The sequence below is a fragment of the Mustela nivalis genome, assembly GCF_964662115.1.
Source record: "Mustela nivalis genome assembly, chromosome: 7".
In the NCBI taxonomy this organism is placed as follows: Eukaryota; Metazoa; Chordata; class Mammalia; order Carnivora; family Mustelidae; genus Mustela; species Mustela nivalis.
In genome coordinates, this window is record NC_139026.1 from 52,788,319 (window position 1) to 52,800,517 (window position 12,199).

General features: G+C 35.1%; 1 protein-coding gene across 1 annotated transcript in view; it reads right to left on the reverse strand.

The window, feature by feature from the left end:
• Window positions 1–9,557: 9,557 nt before the first annotated feature.
• LOC309870227 (uncharacterized protein) overlaps window positions 9,558–12,199 on the reverse strand; it is a 6,399-nt gene continuing 3,757 nt past the window's right edge. Inside the window, exon 2 of the mRNA XM_082742420.1 lies at window positions 9,558–10,675. Within this exon, the coding sequence (XP_082598546.1) occupies window positions 10,548–10,675 (128 nt within the window). The 3' untranslated portion in view covers window positions 9,558–10,547. The remainder of the gene's footprint in view (window positions 10,676–12,199) is intronic.

The following is a 12,199-nucleotide window of genomic DNA, read 5'->3' on the forward strand; positions in this document are numbered from 1 at the left end:
AGAAAGAAGAGAACAAGCAGATGGAAGGGCAGGCAGAGGGAGAGGGAGACGCTGACTCCCCACTGAGCAGAGAGCCCGACTCAGAGCTCCATCCCAGGATTCTGGATCATGACTGGAGCCGAAGGCAAACATTTATCTGATTGAGCCACCCAGGTGCCCCAGAGAGCTTAGTTTTGTCACCCATCCAAGGAAGTCTAGATTTTGGTCCACTCACATATAGCTTGTGGTATTAGGTGATCTAACGTGCTAGGCAGCCCACATTGTACCTGCCTGATCTGTAAATCATTTGGCAATTTGGCACACCTCTATGGTAGAATTGTTTTTGATTTCCTTGTCACACCTGAGAATGCCATTTTCAACATCAGACTTCAGGGTTTGCTTGCAATACAGTCTTGCTATAACTCTCAGGAGAAGTCTAGTGGCATGTCTGAGCTCATTGCAAAGGGAAATTTTTTTCAGTTCGTGTTTTTAGGATAGTGATGGAATCAGAGTGACAGAGGGATGTTCTTGTGGTTGTGGATACCATACTTTTTGTCCCTCTATCATCTGTGCTCAGCCAAATGCCTATCTTACAAAAGGGTAACTTCTATTCAGCTTCCAGAGATTCAACTGTGTCTGCTATTTCTTAAAGAGGCATATTTTGGGGCGACAAATTCTGCTCGCCTTCACCTACCACAGATACCATTTACAAGAGCATTACTCATGTAATATACATAAGAATAAATTTAAAGAGATATATAAGATCTCTATGCCCAAATCTACAAAATTCAAAAAGAAACTAAAGAGAGAAACTAAGGAAGACTAAAATAAAAAGAGAATTATGTGATAGGCAGGGATTAAAAGATTAATAAAGATATCAATTTTTGCCAACTTGGTTGAATGATCAACTCATTCGATCAGCTCCGCAGGTTTCCTGTGAAAATAGTGAAGATAAGTTTAAAATTTATTTGGAAAAATAACATGCCAGGAATAATCAAGATGCTCATAAAGAAAAATAAAGTAGGGAAAAGTTGCTCTATTAACTATCAATGCTCTTATAAAGTGACAGTGGCTAAGGCAATATAGTTTGTCAGAATAATAGATAAATATATCCGTGAAGGAGAATGACAGCCTAAGCCTGAATACTTGACTTACGATCACAGTGGCTCTGTAGAGCAGTAGAGAAAAGATAACTCACCAAATGGTGTTGTTGTAACTAGTTACTCATTTGAGAAAAAGTAAAAATTGACCCATACCTTATACCTCATACACAAAAGACTAATTCCAATTGGATTATACATGCAAATATGAATAAATCATAAAACAATAAGGCTTCTGGAAGATAACAGAAAAAGAGTTGCAGTGTAGGAAAATGTCTCTTTGGAAAGCTAAAAGTACAAAAATAAGGAAAAATGCATAAGCTATATTATCTTGAAATTAGAGACTCCTATTTATCAAAAGAAACCATAATAGGATGACCAGGAAAGCCACAAAGAGGAAGATATTGTAACACACGTAATTGACAAAAGCATCTATCATCTATCTATCTATCTATCTATCTATCTATCTATCTATCATTTATCTGAAAAGCTATGAACCAATAATAAAAATACTGGGGCACCTGAGTGGTTTAAAGCCTCTGCCTCTGGCTCAGGTCATGATCCCAGGGTCCTGGGATCAAGCCCTGCATTGGGTTCTCTGCTCAGCAGGGAGCCTGCTTCCCTTCTTCTCTCCCTGCCTGCCTCTGCCTACTTGTGATCTCTTCTGCCAGATGAATAAATAAAATCTTAAAATAATAATAATAATAATAATAATAATAAAAAATACTGGAAGAAAAATATTCAAGAGACTTGAAAGGGCACCACACAAAATATAATAGTCAAATGGATTGTAAAGCTATGAAAAGGTGCTCCACTTCAGTAATAATAAAGGAAATGCAAATTGTTTAAAATACAATTAGATACCTCTATGTATGTACTAAAATAACTAAAAATTAAAAGATCGAGCTGTCACATTTTGGCAAGGTGTGGGGGCTACAGAAATGATATATGGTTAATGGAAATGTAAATTGATAAAACTACTTTGAAAATTTAAGATTCCTATATCTAGGATGATGCAGGTATATGGCCAATAGAAATTAAAATATATATATATATATATATATATATATATATATATATATATATATAAAAGGTCCTGGAATACCAATCACAGCATTGTTTAAAAACAGTAATGAAGGGGGTCAGAGAGAATACCAATCATAATTCTAAAATGTGCCACGTTGGCAAATGGACTATTTTTTTGAAAAAGATTTTATTTATTTAAAAGACAGAGATCACAATTAGGCAGAGAAGGAGGCAGAGGGGGGTGTGGAACAGGCTCCCTGCTGACAAGAGAGCCCAATGTGGGACTCGATCCCAGAACCCTGGAATCATGACCTGAGCCAAAGGCAGAGGCATTAACCCACTGAGCCACCCAAGTACCCACAAATGGACTATTTTGAGCTGAAGGCAGTCAAGACTCAGTAGATTCCAGAATGCTTTTACCACTCCCTTAAACTACCTAAAAAATATTTAGCTAAGCAGCCTGGCTCAGAAAGAAAGGCATCACTAAGAGATTACTAAGAGATAACCTTTTTACCTGAATGACTTATCTGTGTGGCAGGCCAAATATCTAATTACCAAATATCTGCTCTTCTCATTGTCTTGTGATTACTCTCCATCCCTTTGAAGCCCTAGGCTCTATCCTATTTTCTGGCTCAAGATGACATGTAAATCTTGATGACCTGCTTGTCCTTGGGCCTTATACTTTCATGGGGCACCTGTACATTTGTGATTACATTTCTTTCTCTCCTGTTACTCTGTCTTACGTTAATTTGATTAATAGACCAGTCTTAGAAGGGTAGAAGGAAATTTTTTTCTTCGTCAATAATAGAAAACAGCCCAAATATCTATCACTATTCCCTATTCATGCAAGAAGTAATAAAAAGTAATAGTAATGAAAAGTAATTAACTACATCTACACTTACCAGCAAGCGTGAAACTCATGCACACGATGTTGACTATGAGTTTTAGCTTGAGATATGTTGAAGGAAACTGGACACAGAAGAACACTTACCACATAATCCCATTTATAGAAGTCTTAAAAACAAGCCTTAGACATCAGTCTTAGAAATTATGAAAACAGATATCTCTCTATATCTGGGGGAGAGGAAAGGGATAGAGATTAAGAGAGGAGAAAAGGGTGATTTTTTTGGTGCTAGAATGTTCTGTTTTTTGATTTGGGTAGAGGTTTCACAGATGTTTGTTTTGCAAAAATCGTTAAACCTACATTTATGTCCTGTGCAGTTTTCAGTATGCTGGCTGCAAGTTATTAAATATATTTGATTAATATTAAGTAATACAGTCTTGTGTTCATTGCAAAGCTGTTAAACACATATAACATATAAAATAGAATATATTATATAATATATAAAATAGATAATGTATTAATTCTCATTATATCAATATATTCTGTATTAATCATTAATATTATATTAATAATTAATTATTATATATCAAGAAAAATGTGACCTTCAGGTTTTAAAAAGTAGAAATTTTGAAGTATGTTTTGGTAGTATAGGCTTTAGCATATACAAAGTGTTTTAGCATATTTGCACATGTTACCTAATACCTGTCTAAACATTTTTACATGTATTATTTTATTTTATTTATTTATTTTTAAGATTTTATTTATTTATTTGTCAGAGAGAGAGAGAGAGAGAGAGCACAGGCAGACCGAGTGGCAGGCAGAGTCAGAGGGAGAAGCAGGCTCCCTGCGGAGCAAGGAGCCTGATGTGGGACTCGATCCCAGGACGCTGGGATCAAGACCTGAGCCAAAGGCAGCTGCTTAACCAATTGAGCCACCCAGGCGTCCCACATGTATTATTTTAATTAGATTTATCATTTACCATAAAAGATATTTAGAAACATGGTTGGGTGAAGTCTTACCAGGGGTTAAGTTGTCCTCTTCTAGGTTGCAGATATTTCCTTTCGCAACTAGAAAAAAAATTGAAATGTATTGTTGAGAGAGTCAATACCACGACTGCTTTCATTCATGAATCGGAGAAGGAGGCATTACTGAAACCACGCATTATTACCACACACAGAAAAGAACCAAGACGTCTTTTCCATGTCTTTTCACAGGGAGCTACTTAAAAAAAACAAAAACAAAAAAGTGCATTCTTCTTTGGAGAAATGTCTATTCAAGTCTTTTGCCCATTTTAAAATCACATTGTTACTATTATTTTTTTGCCATGGAATTTTAAGAATTTCTTATATAATTTTAAAATTAACACTTTATCCAGATATATGGTTTGCAAATATTCAGTAGGTTACCTTTTTATTCTTCTATTTCCTCTGCTACATAAGAGCTTTTAGTTGATACAATCCTACTTTTCTATTTTTGTTTTTGCTGCCTGTTCTTTTTGTGTCATTCAAGAAATCATTGTGGAGGTACCTGGGTGACTCATTATCCAAGCATCTGACTCTTGATTTCAGCTCAGGTTATGATCTCAGGGTGGTGGGATTAAGCCCTGGGCTCCAGGCTCAGTGAAGTGCCTGCTTAAAATTCTCTTTCTCTCTCAAATAAAATAAAATCATTAACAAAAGAAGAAATTATTGTGGAAAGCAACATCAAGAAGATTTTTCCCCATGTTTTTCTTTCTTGGATTTTTATAGTTTCAGATCTTACTTTCAAGGGGTGCCTGGGTGGCTCAGTGGGTTAAAGCCTTTGCCTTCAGCTTAGGTCATGATCTCAGGGTCCTGGGATCAAGCCCCACATCAGGCTCTCTGCTCACAGGAACCTGCCTCCCCCCGGCCCCCGCCGCCTCTCTGCCCACTTCTGGTCTCTATCTGTCAAATAAATAAATAAAATCTTTAAAAAAGAAATCTTACTTTCAAGTCTTTAATCCATTTTGAGCTAATTTTTATGTATGGTGAAAGATAAGGATCAGATTTCATTCTTTTGGATGTGGATATTCAGTTTTTCCAACACTGTTTATTCAAGAGACTATTTCTGTGCTGTGTATTTTTATACCCTTGTCAAAGACCAACTGTCTGGTACGCATTTTTTTTTCTGGACTTTCTTTTTAGTTCCACTGGTCTACATGTCAATTTTCATGCCAGTACCAAACTGTTTGGTTACTTAGGCTTTCTAATATATTTTGAAATCAGGAAGTGTGAAGCCTCTAGTTTCATTCTTATTCAAGGTTACTTTGTCTATTTGGGGTCCTTTGTAGTTCCATATGAATTTTGGGATTTTTTTTTCTTCTATTTCTATACAAAATGCCTTTAGGATTTAGATAGGAATTACACTATATTTGTAGATTGCTTTGGGTAGTATAGACCTTTTAACAATATTAATTCTTATAATCCATGAACACAAAATATATTTGTATGTGCTCTAATTTATTCCATAAGTGTTTATAAGTTCTCAATGTACAAGTTATTCACCTTTATGGTTAGATTTATTTCTAAGTTTTTAAAAATTATTTTTGAGGCTATTGTAAATGGGATTGTTTTCTTAATTTTATTTTGTTTCTTGTTGGTGTGTAGAAACACAAGTGATATATGTATTTTGATTTTGTATCCTACAACTGTATTGAATCCATTAAGAAGTTAGATTTCATGTTGTAATCTTGCAACACAAACAAACAAATCCCAAAAGAACACAAGCAAACTTTTGGAGATGATGAATATGTTTATCATCTGGATTGTGGCAATGGGAGCATGAGTGTGCCCAAACTCACCAACTTGTATACATTAATTATGGGCAGGTGTTTTTCTATACTATTTGTACCTGAAATCAATCTGGAAAACAAAACAAATGGAGACATAAAGATACATGTTAGGTATTATTATTTGCAGTGTAGGTCCCTTCCTTGGTTTGTACTGTGGGGCAGAAACTAGATTCAGTGTCTTTCTAACAAAACACGTAAATCTTATTATACTACCCACGACTTTAAACTGTGTTTAACTATATTTAAAAAGAAAAACAAAACTATATTTTTTCTCGGGTTAAATACATCTCGTGGATCAAGAAACCAAAGAAAACAAAACTGCAGTGATTTTGTTCAGTCACTAGATGGCACTGCAGCTTGTGGCTGCCCATAGCATTGAGGGAACTCGAGTTCTTTCAGGGTAGAGGAGATTTTTGAACAAACTCATTTTGGTTTTTTTTCTTTATTGAAACATGGTGTCAAATATATTATTCATTTTAGGTGTACAACATAGTGTTTGAACAACTCAGTATTTTGCGTGGTGCTCATCACAAATGTAGCTACCTGTAGCTACCATCTGTCACCGCACAGCGTTAGCACATTATCATTGATTATATTCCCTGTGCTGTGCGTTTCCTCCCTCTGACTTATCCATTTCAGAGATGGAAGCCTGTAACTCCCACTCCCCTTCACCCATTTGCCCATCCCACCGCCCCCTCCTCTCTTCAACCATTAGTTTGTTCTCTTATTTCTGGGTCTGCTTCAAAGCAAACTGATTTTTAATATTTGTAATTGGTCACTAGAAAACAGAGTTGTATTTTAAATAATAAATCAATTCTTCAATGATATTATATTTGGGTTTATTTTAAATATAATTTTTTATAGAGTATCTTGAAACTCTAAAGGAACATAAAGAAGAAAAGAAATGTTATCTTTACTCTTATTACTCTGGGAAAACCATTGTTGTGTCCAAGTTTTCGCATCTGAGACCACCAAGGAGCCAAGCACCGATGCAATCACATGAGGGTTTATTTGACAAGCTTAAGCTTGGGCCCAAGTATACCCGACACAGAGGAGTAGGGACTTGGACTCCGAGCCAGATTATAGTCAGAGTTTTTAAAGGCAGAGTAGGGGTGGACTTGGGGGTGGGTGAGGACAAAGGGGGTGTTCAGAAGGGCTATCAGGGTAAAGAAGACTGTCAGGATATTGAAGGCCTGGTTACTATCAAGCCAAGGCCATTTTTCCCTTTAATGGGGCACTAGCATGAAGACAATTGGGAGTCTCCTGGTGGAATGTCACATTCTTGCTATCAAGCATCCTTGTTAGTGAGATTTGGGTTTAGAAGAAATTTAACTTTATTTAGGGCTTGAGGAACTGAGTTATTTGCCTCTGGAAATTGTGCTATTGTTGGATAGCTTCTTTGTTTGTAGATCTCTAGGACATTTGTAAACCTAGGGAGACTCCAGTTTTGCAGGATTGTGATCTCTGCAAGTTAATTATTTGTTTTCCTTTTAGGGCAGTTAGAGGTGGCTGAGGAATGTCACACATACTGCCAAGGGGATGGAGCAGGTGGAGAGGGGGTGCAAGGTGCCAGCTTTTGCTTTGCCAAGATGGCTGTACTTATGTCAGGGATAGACTCGAGGTGGGTACAGCCCTGTTTTTCTTGGCCTCCACACCATTGTGCTTACCTTCATAGTTTTCTTTTTAAGCATATAGAAACACAAAGCATATCTATTTTTTTTGTATTTCTATTTAATATTTAACAGGATAGAATCTTGATGGCTATATTATTTTACCTGGTTTAACAATAATAGTGTGTATGCTCCCCTATATACCTAAACATTATTTTTACTGTTATCTTTCATTGTTGTCAAATTATTTCATCATGTAGTAGAATCATACTTATTTAACCAAATCTTTAATTTTGATTTCCAATTTATCACTAGTAAAAATAGCTCTTTGGTAAACATTTTTGTGGTTATGTCTTGAACATCAGAGATTATTCCTTTAGTGTCCTTCTTCCTCCCTCCCCCCAAAAATTATCACATCAAAAGAAATATGGAATCTTTTTAGGGCTTTTGATAAGTATTTTAAAACTGTATTCTAAAGGTCAAACTATACCAATTTATGCGATCATCTGCAATCTTTCTGGTCATACATTTTCCCACGTTTTCTCTAGAATTTTATTAGCATTTTAATCTCAGTTATGATAGATTTTCATGTGTTAAAATCTAGTCAAAATTATGAAAATTGAAAACAATCTTAGAAAGATAATTTCTATAATAGTATTATAAAAATTTTGAATCAATTCAATACTGGCTCAAGGACCTAACACATTAATGGCATTTGATCATTTGAAAAATGTTTTAACTTTATTGAATCCCTATATTTATGTGAAATAAGCAGGAGTTATTACCCTTTTTAGAGGAGGGAATTATAATTATGTTGCAAAAGCCAAATAAAACACAGACAACTGCTACTTACCTTCAGTACATACTAACATAATTATCCTGGGTGAATATAGTCTATAAATTCAACATTTTGAAAATTAGCTAAAAGCTTGCACACAGGAGCAAATCAAGTATATATCTGTAATATACTTCCACAGCCCCCTACACTTTCCCTACTATACACTTCATCATTACCCTAATGTAATTGTTTACTTTACTGTTTGTTTTACAAACAGCTCCTTCAAAAAGAAAGACAGGCTATGCAGAAGTATACATGTTATGTAGAAATGCTGCTTTATGCCAATACTGCAAACTTAATGACATAATGTCATTTATAAAAAATCATCACTAAAAGTTAATACATTACTTTGAGCCAGGTACTATTCTAAGCTCATTTTCATGTATTAATTAATTTAATTTCTACCCAATTTGGGGGCAATTTCTCACTAATGCTAACTAAAACAGCTGGGCAACTAGCTAGTGGCAAAGATGAAACAGACAGTATTTCTCTTGTGCTCTGGCTTTTAGTGATCCTTTACATTTACACATTTCATAACACATAAATTAAAAGACATTGCTTTCTCATGTGACTCAGGAGCATATTGTTGTTACTAATGATAGGATATTAGAGATGGAGGCCATTTGTTTCATTTTACAGCTGTGGGAACTGAAGCACATGGAGATGAAGTAACCTCTATATTTTGTATCACTAAACAATGTCTGGAATCCACATTTTTTTTTCAGTATGCTATAAGGACAACAGTTTAGAGATCTCACGATAGCATTCAGAGAAGCTTTCAGAGAAGAACACTGTGAAATACATTCACAGAACATTTTTGAAAGTAACAGAATTTTTCCTTACTGAAGTATCTCATAGAAATTAACACAAAGCCTTATATCTCCTTCATGGATTACTTTGGGTCAATTACTAAATTATGCCGGGGGCTTCAAAATTGAATAAGATGCTTTCAGACCATCAGTTACGCGGACCGGTTAAACTTTTATTGGAGAGAAGTTGAGCTTTATAAACAGGTCCTTCCAAGATGACTCTAGGGGTCTCCTAATTTCCTATGCCCCTTTAGTATGAGGGTGATGAATAATAACAGAAAGGAAGAAAATAATAGAGTTTAAAAAAAAAAAAACCTTATATTCTTCCCAAGTCAATTAGAATGTTCACTGACCATCAGCTATACAGAAAATAAATATAGTTCTTTTGGAAATTCATATGAAAACAGTTCAAAAAGTATAAATTTATAAAGCTAAGGATTTATGATAGATAAGTTTAAAAAATTATAGTATTTTGTTTTCTTTTTTTAGTATGATATATAATTTTAGTGTATTCCAAGAAATGAACATTTCTTAGAAACCAATTGGCAATTCTACTTTTATTTTAACATACATATAATCAGCTTATAATGGCACTGAATACAAAAGACAAACAAAGAAACACTATTGCACTCAGAAAATACTTCATAAGAAGCATTGCACATGGTAGAATTGATTAGGAAAGGTACACATTTATAGTCAGGTAAAACTATTATTATTCCAAGTTTGAATAATATGGAAGTTTTTCTGACAGGAATTTGCCACATCACATATTGCACATTTTTCAATACTTTCATCCATTTCACAAATACTCCTCAAATTTGTTTTTGTCTGTATCTTTGTAAAATGCTACATGTAAGATTCTTAAGACAGAGAATTATGTATCTGAAAAAGATGAGTTACACAGAAGTAAAAACAACAATAGAAATACATGATCACCCCACACTTTTGGTGGGAAAATGATTCTGTAACCTGGCAAACTTCTCTAAAAAGAGAGAAATATCACAAAGCTTAGTTTCATAAGCATTTGTCCACTTACACATGTTCTCTGATTTAAAAAAAAAAATGCATTTAGACTAAATGTCCATGTGACCAGTTAAAATGTCTTATGTTTACATTCGGTTTTTAATACCACCACCTAACATTTTCAAATAGTGCAAATACACGAAGCACACTCAGTTTTGGTAGTCATCTAACAATAAATAGTAACTCTAAGCCTAGTTATTTTATTATTTCTAAATTCTAAAAAATATAAAGTGCATCCATAAGGTTTAAAGTTGTTCTTCTCATTCTTGGATGTAACGATCAGTCAAACCTGTGACTTTTTCAGCTCACGGCGAAGTGTTCCACGCTGCAGATATTCCTGGAATTTCCCTTTCTTTTTTCCATAGTCTTGTTTGGAAGAAGATTTCCAAAATAAGACAAAGTTTTTTCACCAAGTCTTTGTGGAAAATTTCTGACTGTGGAGCAGCATTGATCAACACAAATTTTCTCAAGTTCGTGTTATCATAGTCTAAAGGCAAATAGTTTCCTTGTTATTTAGCGGCTTTGCTGCATATCGAGTGTAAATTCTTTCCACAGGCTGTGCTGCTGACCCCCATACTATTCAGATATGCACAGTTCTCAGATCCTGTGAGGTTGAACCTGTCAAACAATAAAGAAACTTAGAATTATTTTCAGTTCATCATTTTCATTCAGTTACATGAGAATGAACTTTGTGAGGGTAACCTCTGATTTCTTTTTTGCTTGGTAGGAGTTCATGAAGCAACTCAGGTGATCAAGTGACCATAAACTAATCTATAGAGACACTAAACAAAAATTGAGTGAAAGGGTCTGTGGGAGGAAGATAAAAAGCTAAGAGCAAAGACTTACAATTATCTGGGCGGCATACCACCAGAGGACTGACTCTTGGCTATTTCTCAGCTAAATTCCTGGAGAAACAGTTCCCAGAAAGTTTACACATTCAACTGTTAGGCATATAATGTTAGAGGGTGGAAGGCCCCTGAAGCCAACCTGCATATAAAGAACCATAGGACACATATTAAGAGTGCCTTTTCTAGAAATTTGAATTTATTTTCTATATCAGGAATCATCATAAAACTATTTAGAAGGCAAGAGATTTATTCAGTTCTGGGTTTTCAGATGGCAAACGTTAACACTGACTATACAAAATGTTCTTCAAACTTCAAAATATACATCAATTACAGGTAATAAAATTAAAGTCAACATCTTCTGTTCTGGGGCCGGTTTTCTGTCAGGTTCATAAAATCTTCTAATTTGCTATTAGAAATATTGTGCTTTATTCCTCTGGGGATGACAACTGAGAAAGAGTAAAAGGGAATTATTTTTTAAAAAGTCAGCTTATCAGGAAAAAATGTATATGAGATTGTCAGTGTTCTGTGTTTCTTTTTATCATCGTAATTATTTATGGACTATGTTGAGCCTATTATTCACATAAAATTTACTCAGACAAAGTTACTAGAAGCATTTGTTGTATGACTTCTAAGTAGATAAAAAGAAAAAAATAGCAATATTAAAACCCTTCTTTAAAGAATTCAGAGGGGTATAAGCACGTAAATCAGATTGATAATGCTCTGCTCACAAGGACACAACAGTCATATCCAACAGTGCTTTGAAAGAAAAATGGCTTTCCTGAGCTGCCACTCTGGGGAAGATAAAGAGATGTCTTGATCCTATACTGTTGGTGGGAATGCAAGTTGGTGCAGCCACTCTGGAAAACAACATGGAAGTTCCTCAAAAAGTTGAAAATAGAGCTACCCTATGACCCAGCAATCGCACTACTGGGTATTTACCCTAAAGATAAAAATGTAGTGATCTGAAGGGGCCCAAGCACCCGAATGTTTATAGCAACAATGTCCACAATAGCCAAACTATGGAAAGAACCTAGCTGTCCATCAACAGATGAATGGATAAAGAAGATGTGGTGTGTGTGTGTGTGTGACACACACACACAATGGAATACTATACAGCCCTCAAAAGAAATGAAATCTTGCCATTTGCAATGACGTGGATGGAACTAGAGGGTATTATGCTGAGCGAAATGGGTCAATCAGAGAAAGACAATTGTCATATGATCTCCCTGATATGAGGAATTTGAGAGGCAAACTGGAGAGTTTGGTGGGTAGGGAAGGGAAAAATGAAACAAGGTGGGATCAGAAGGGAGACA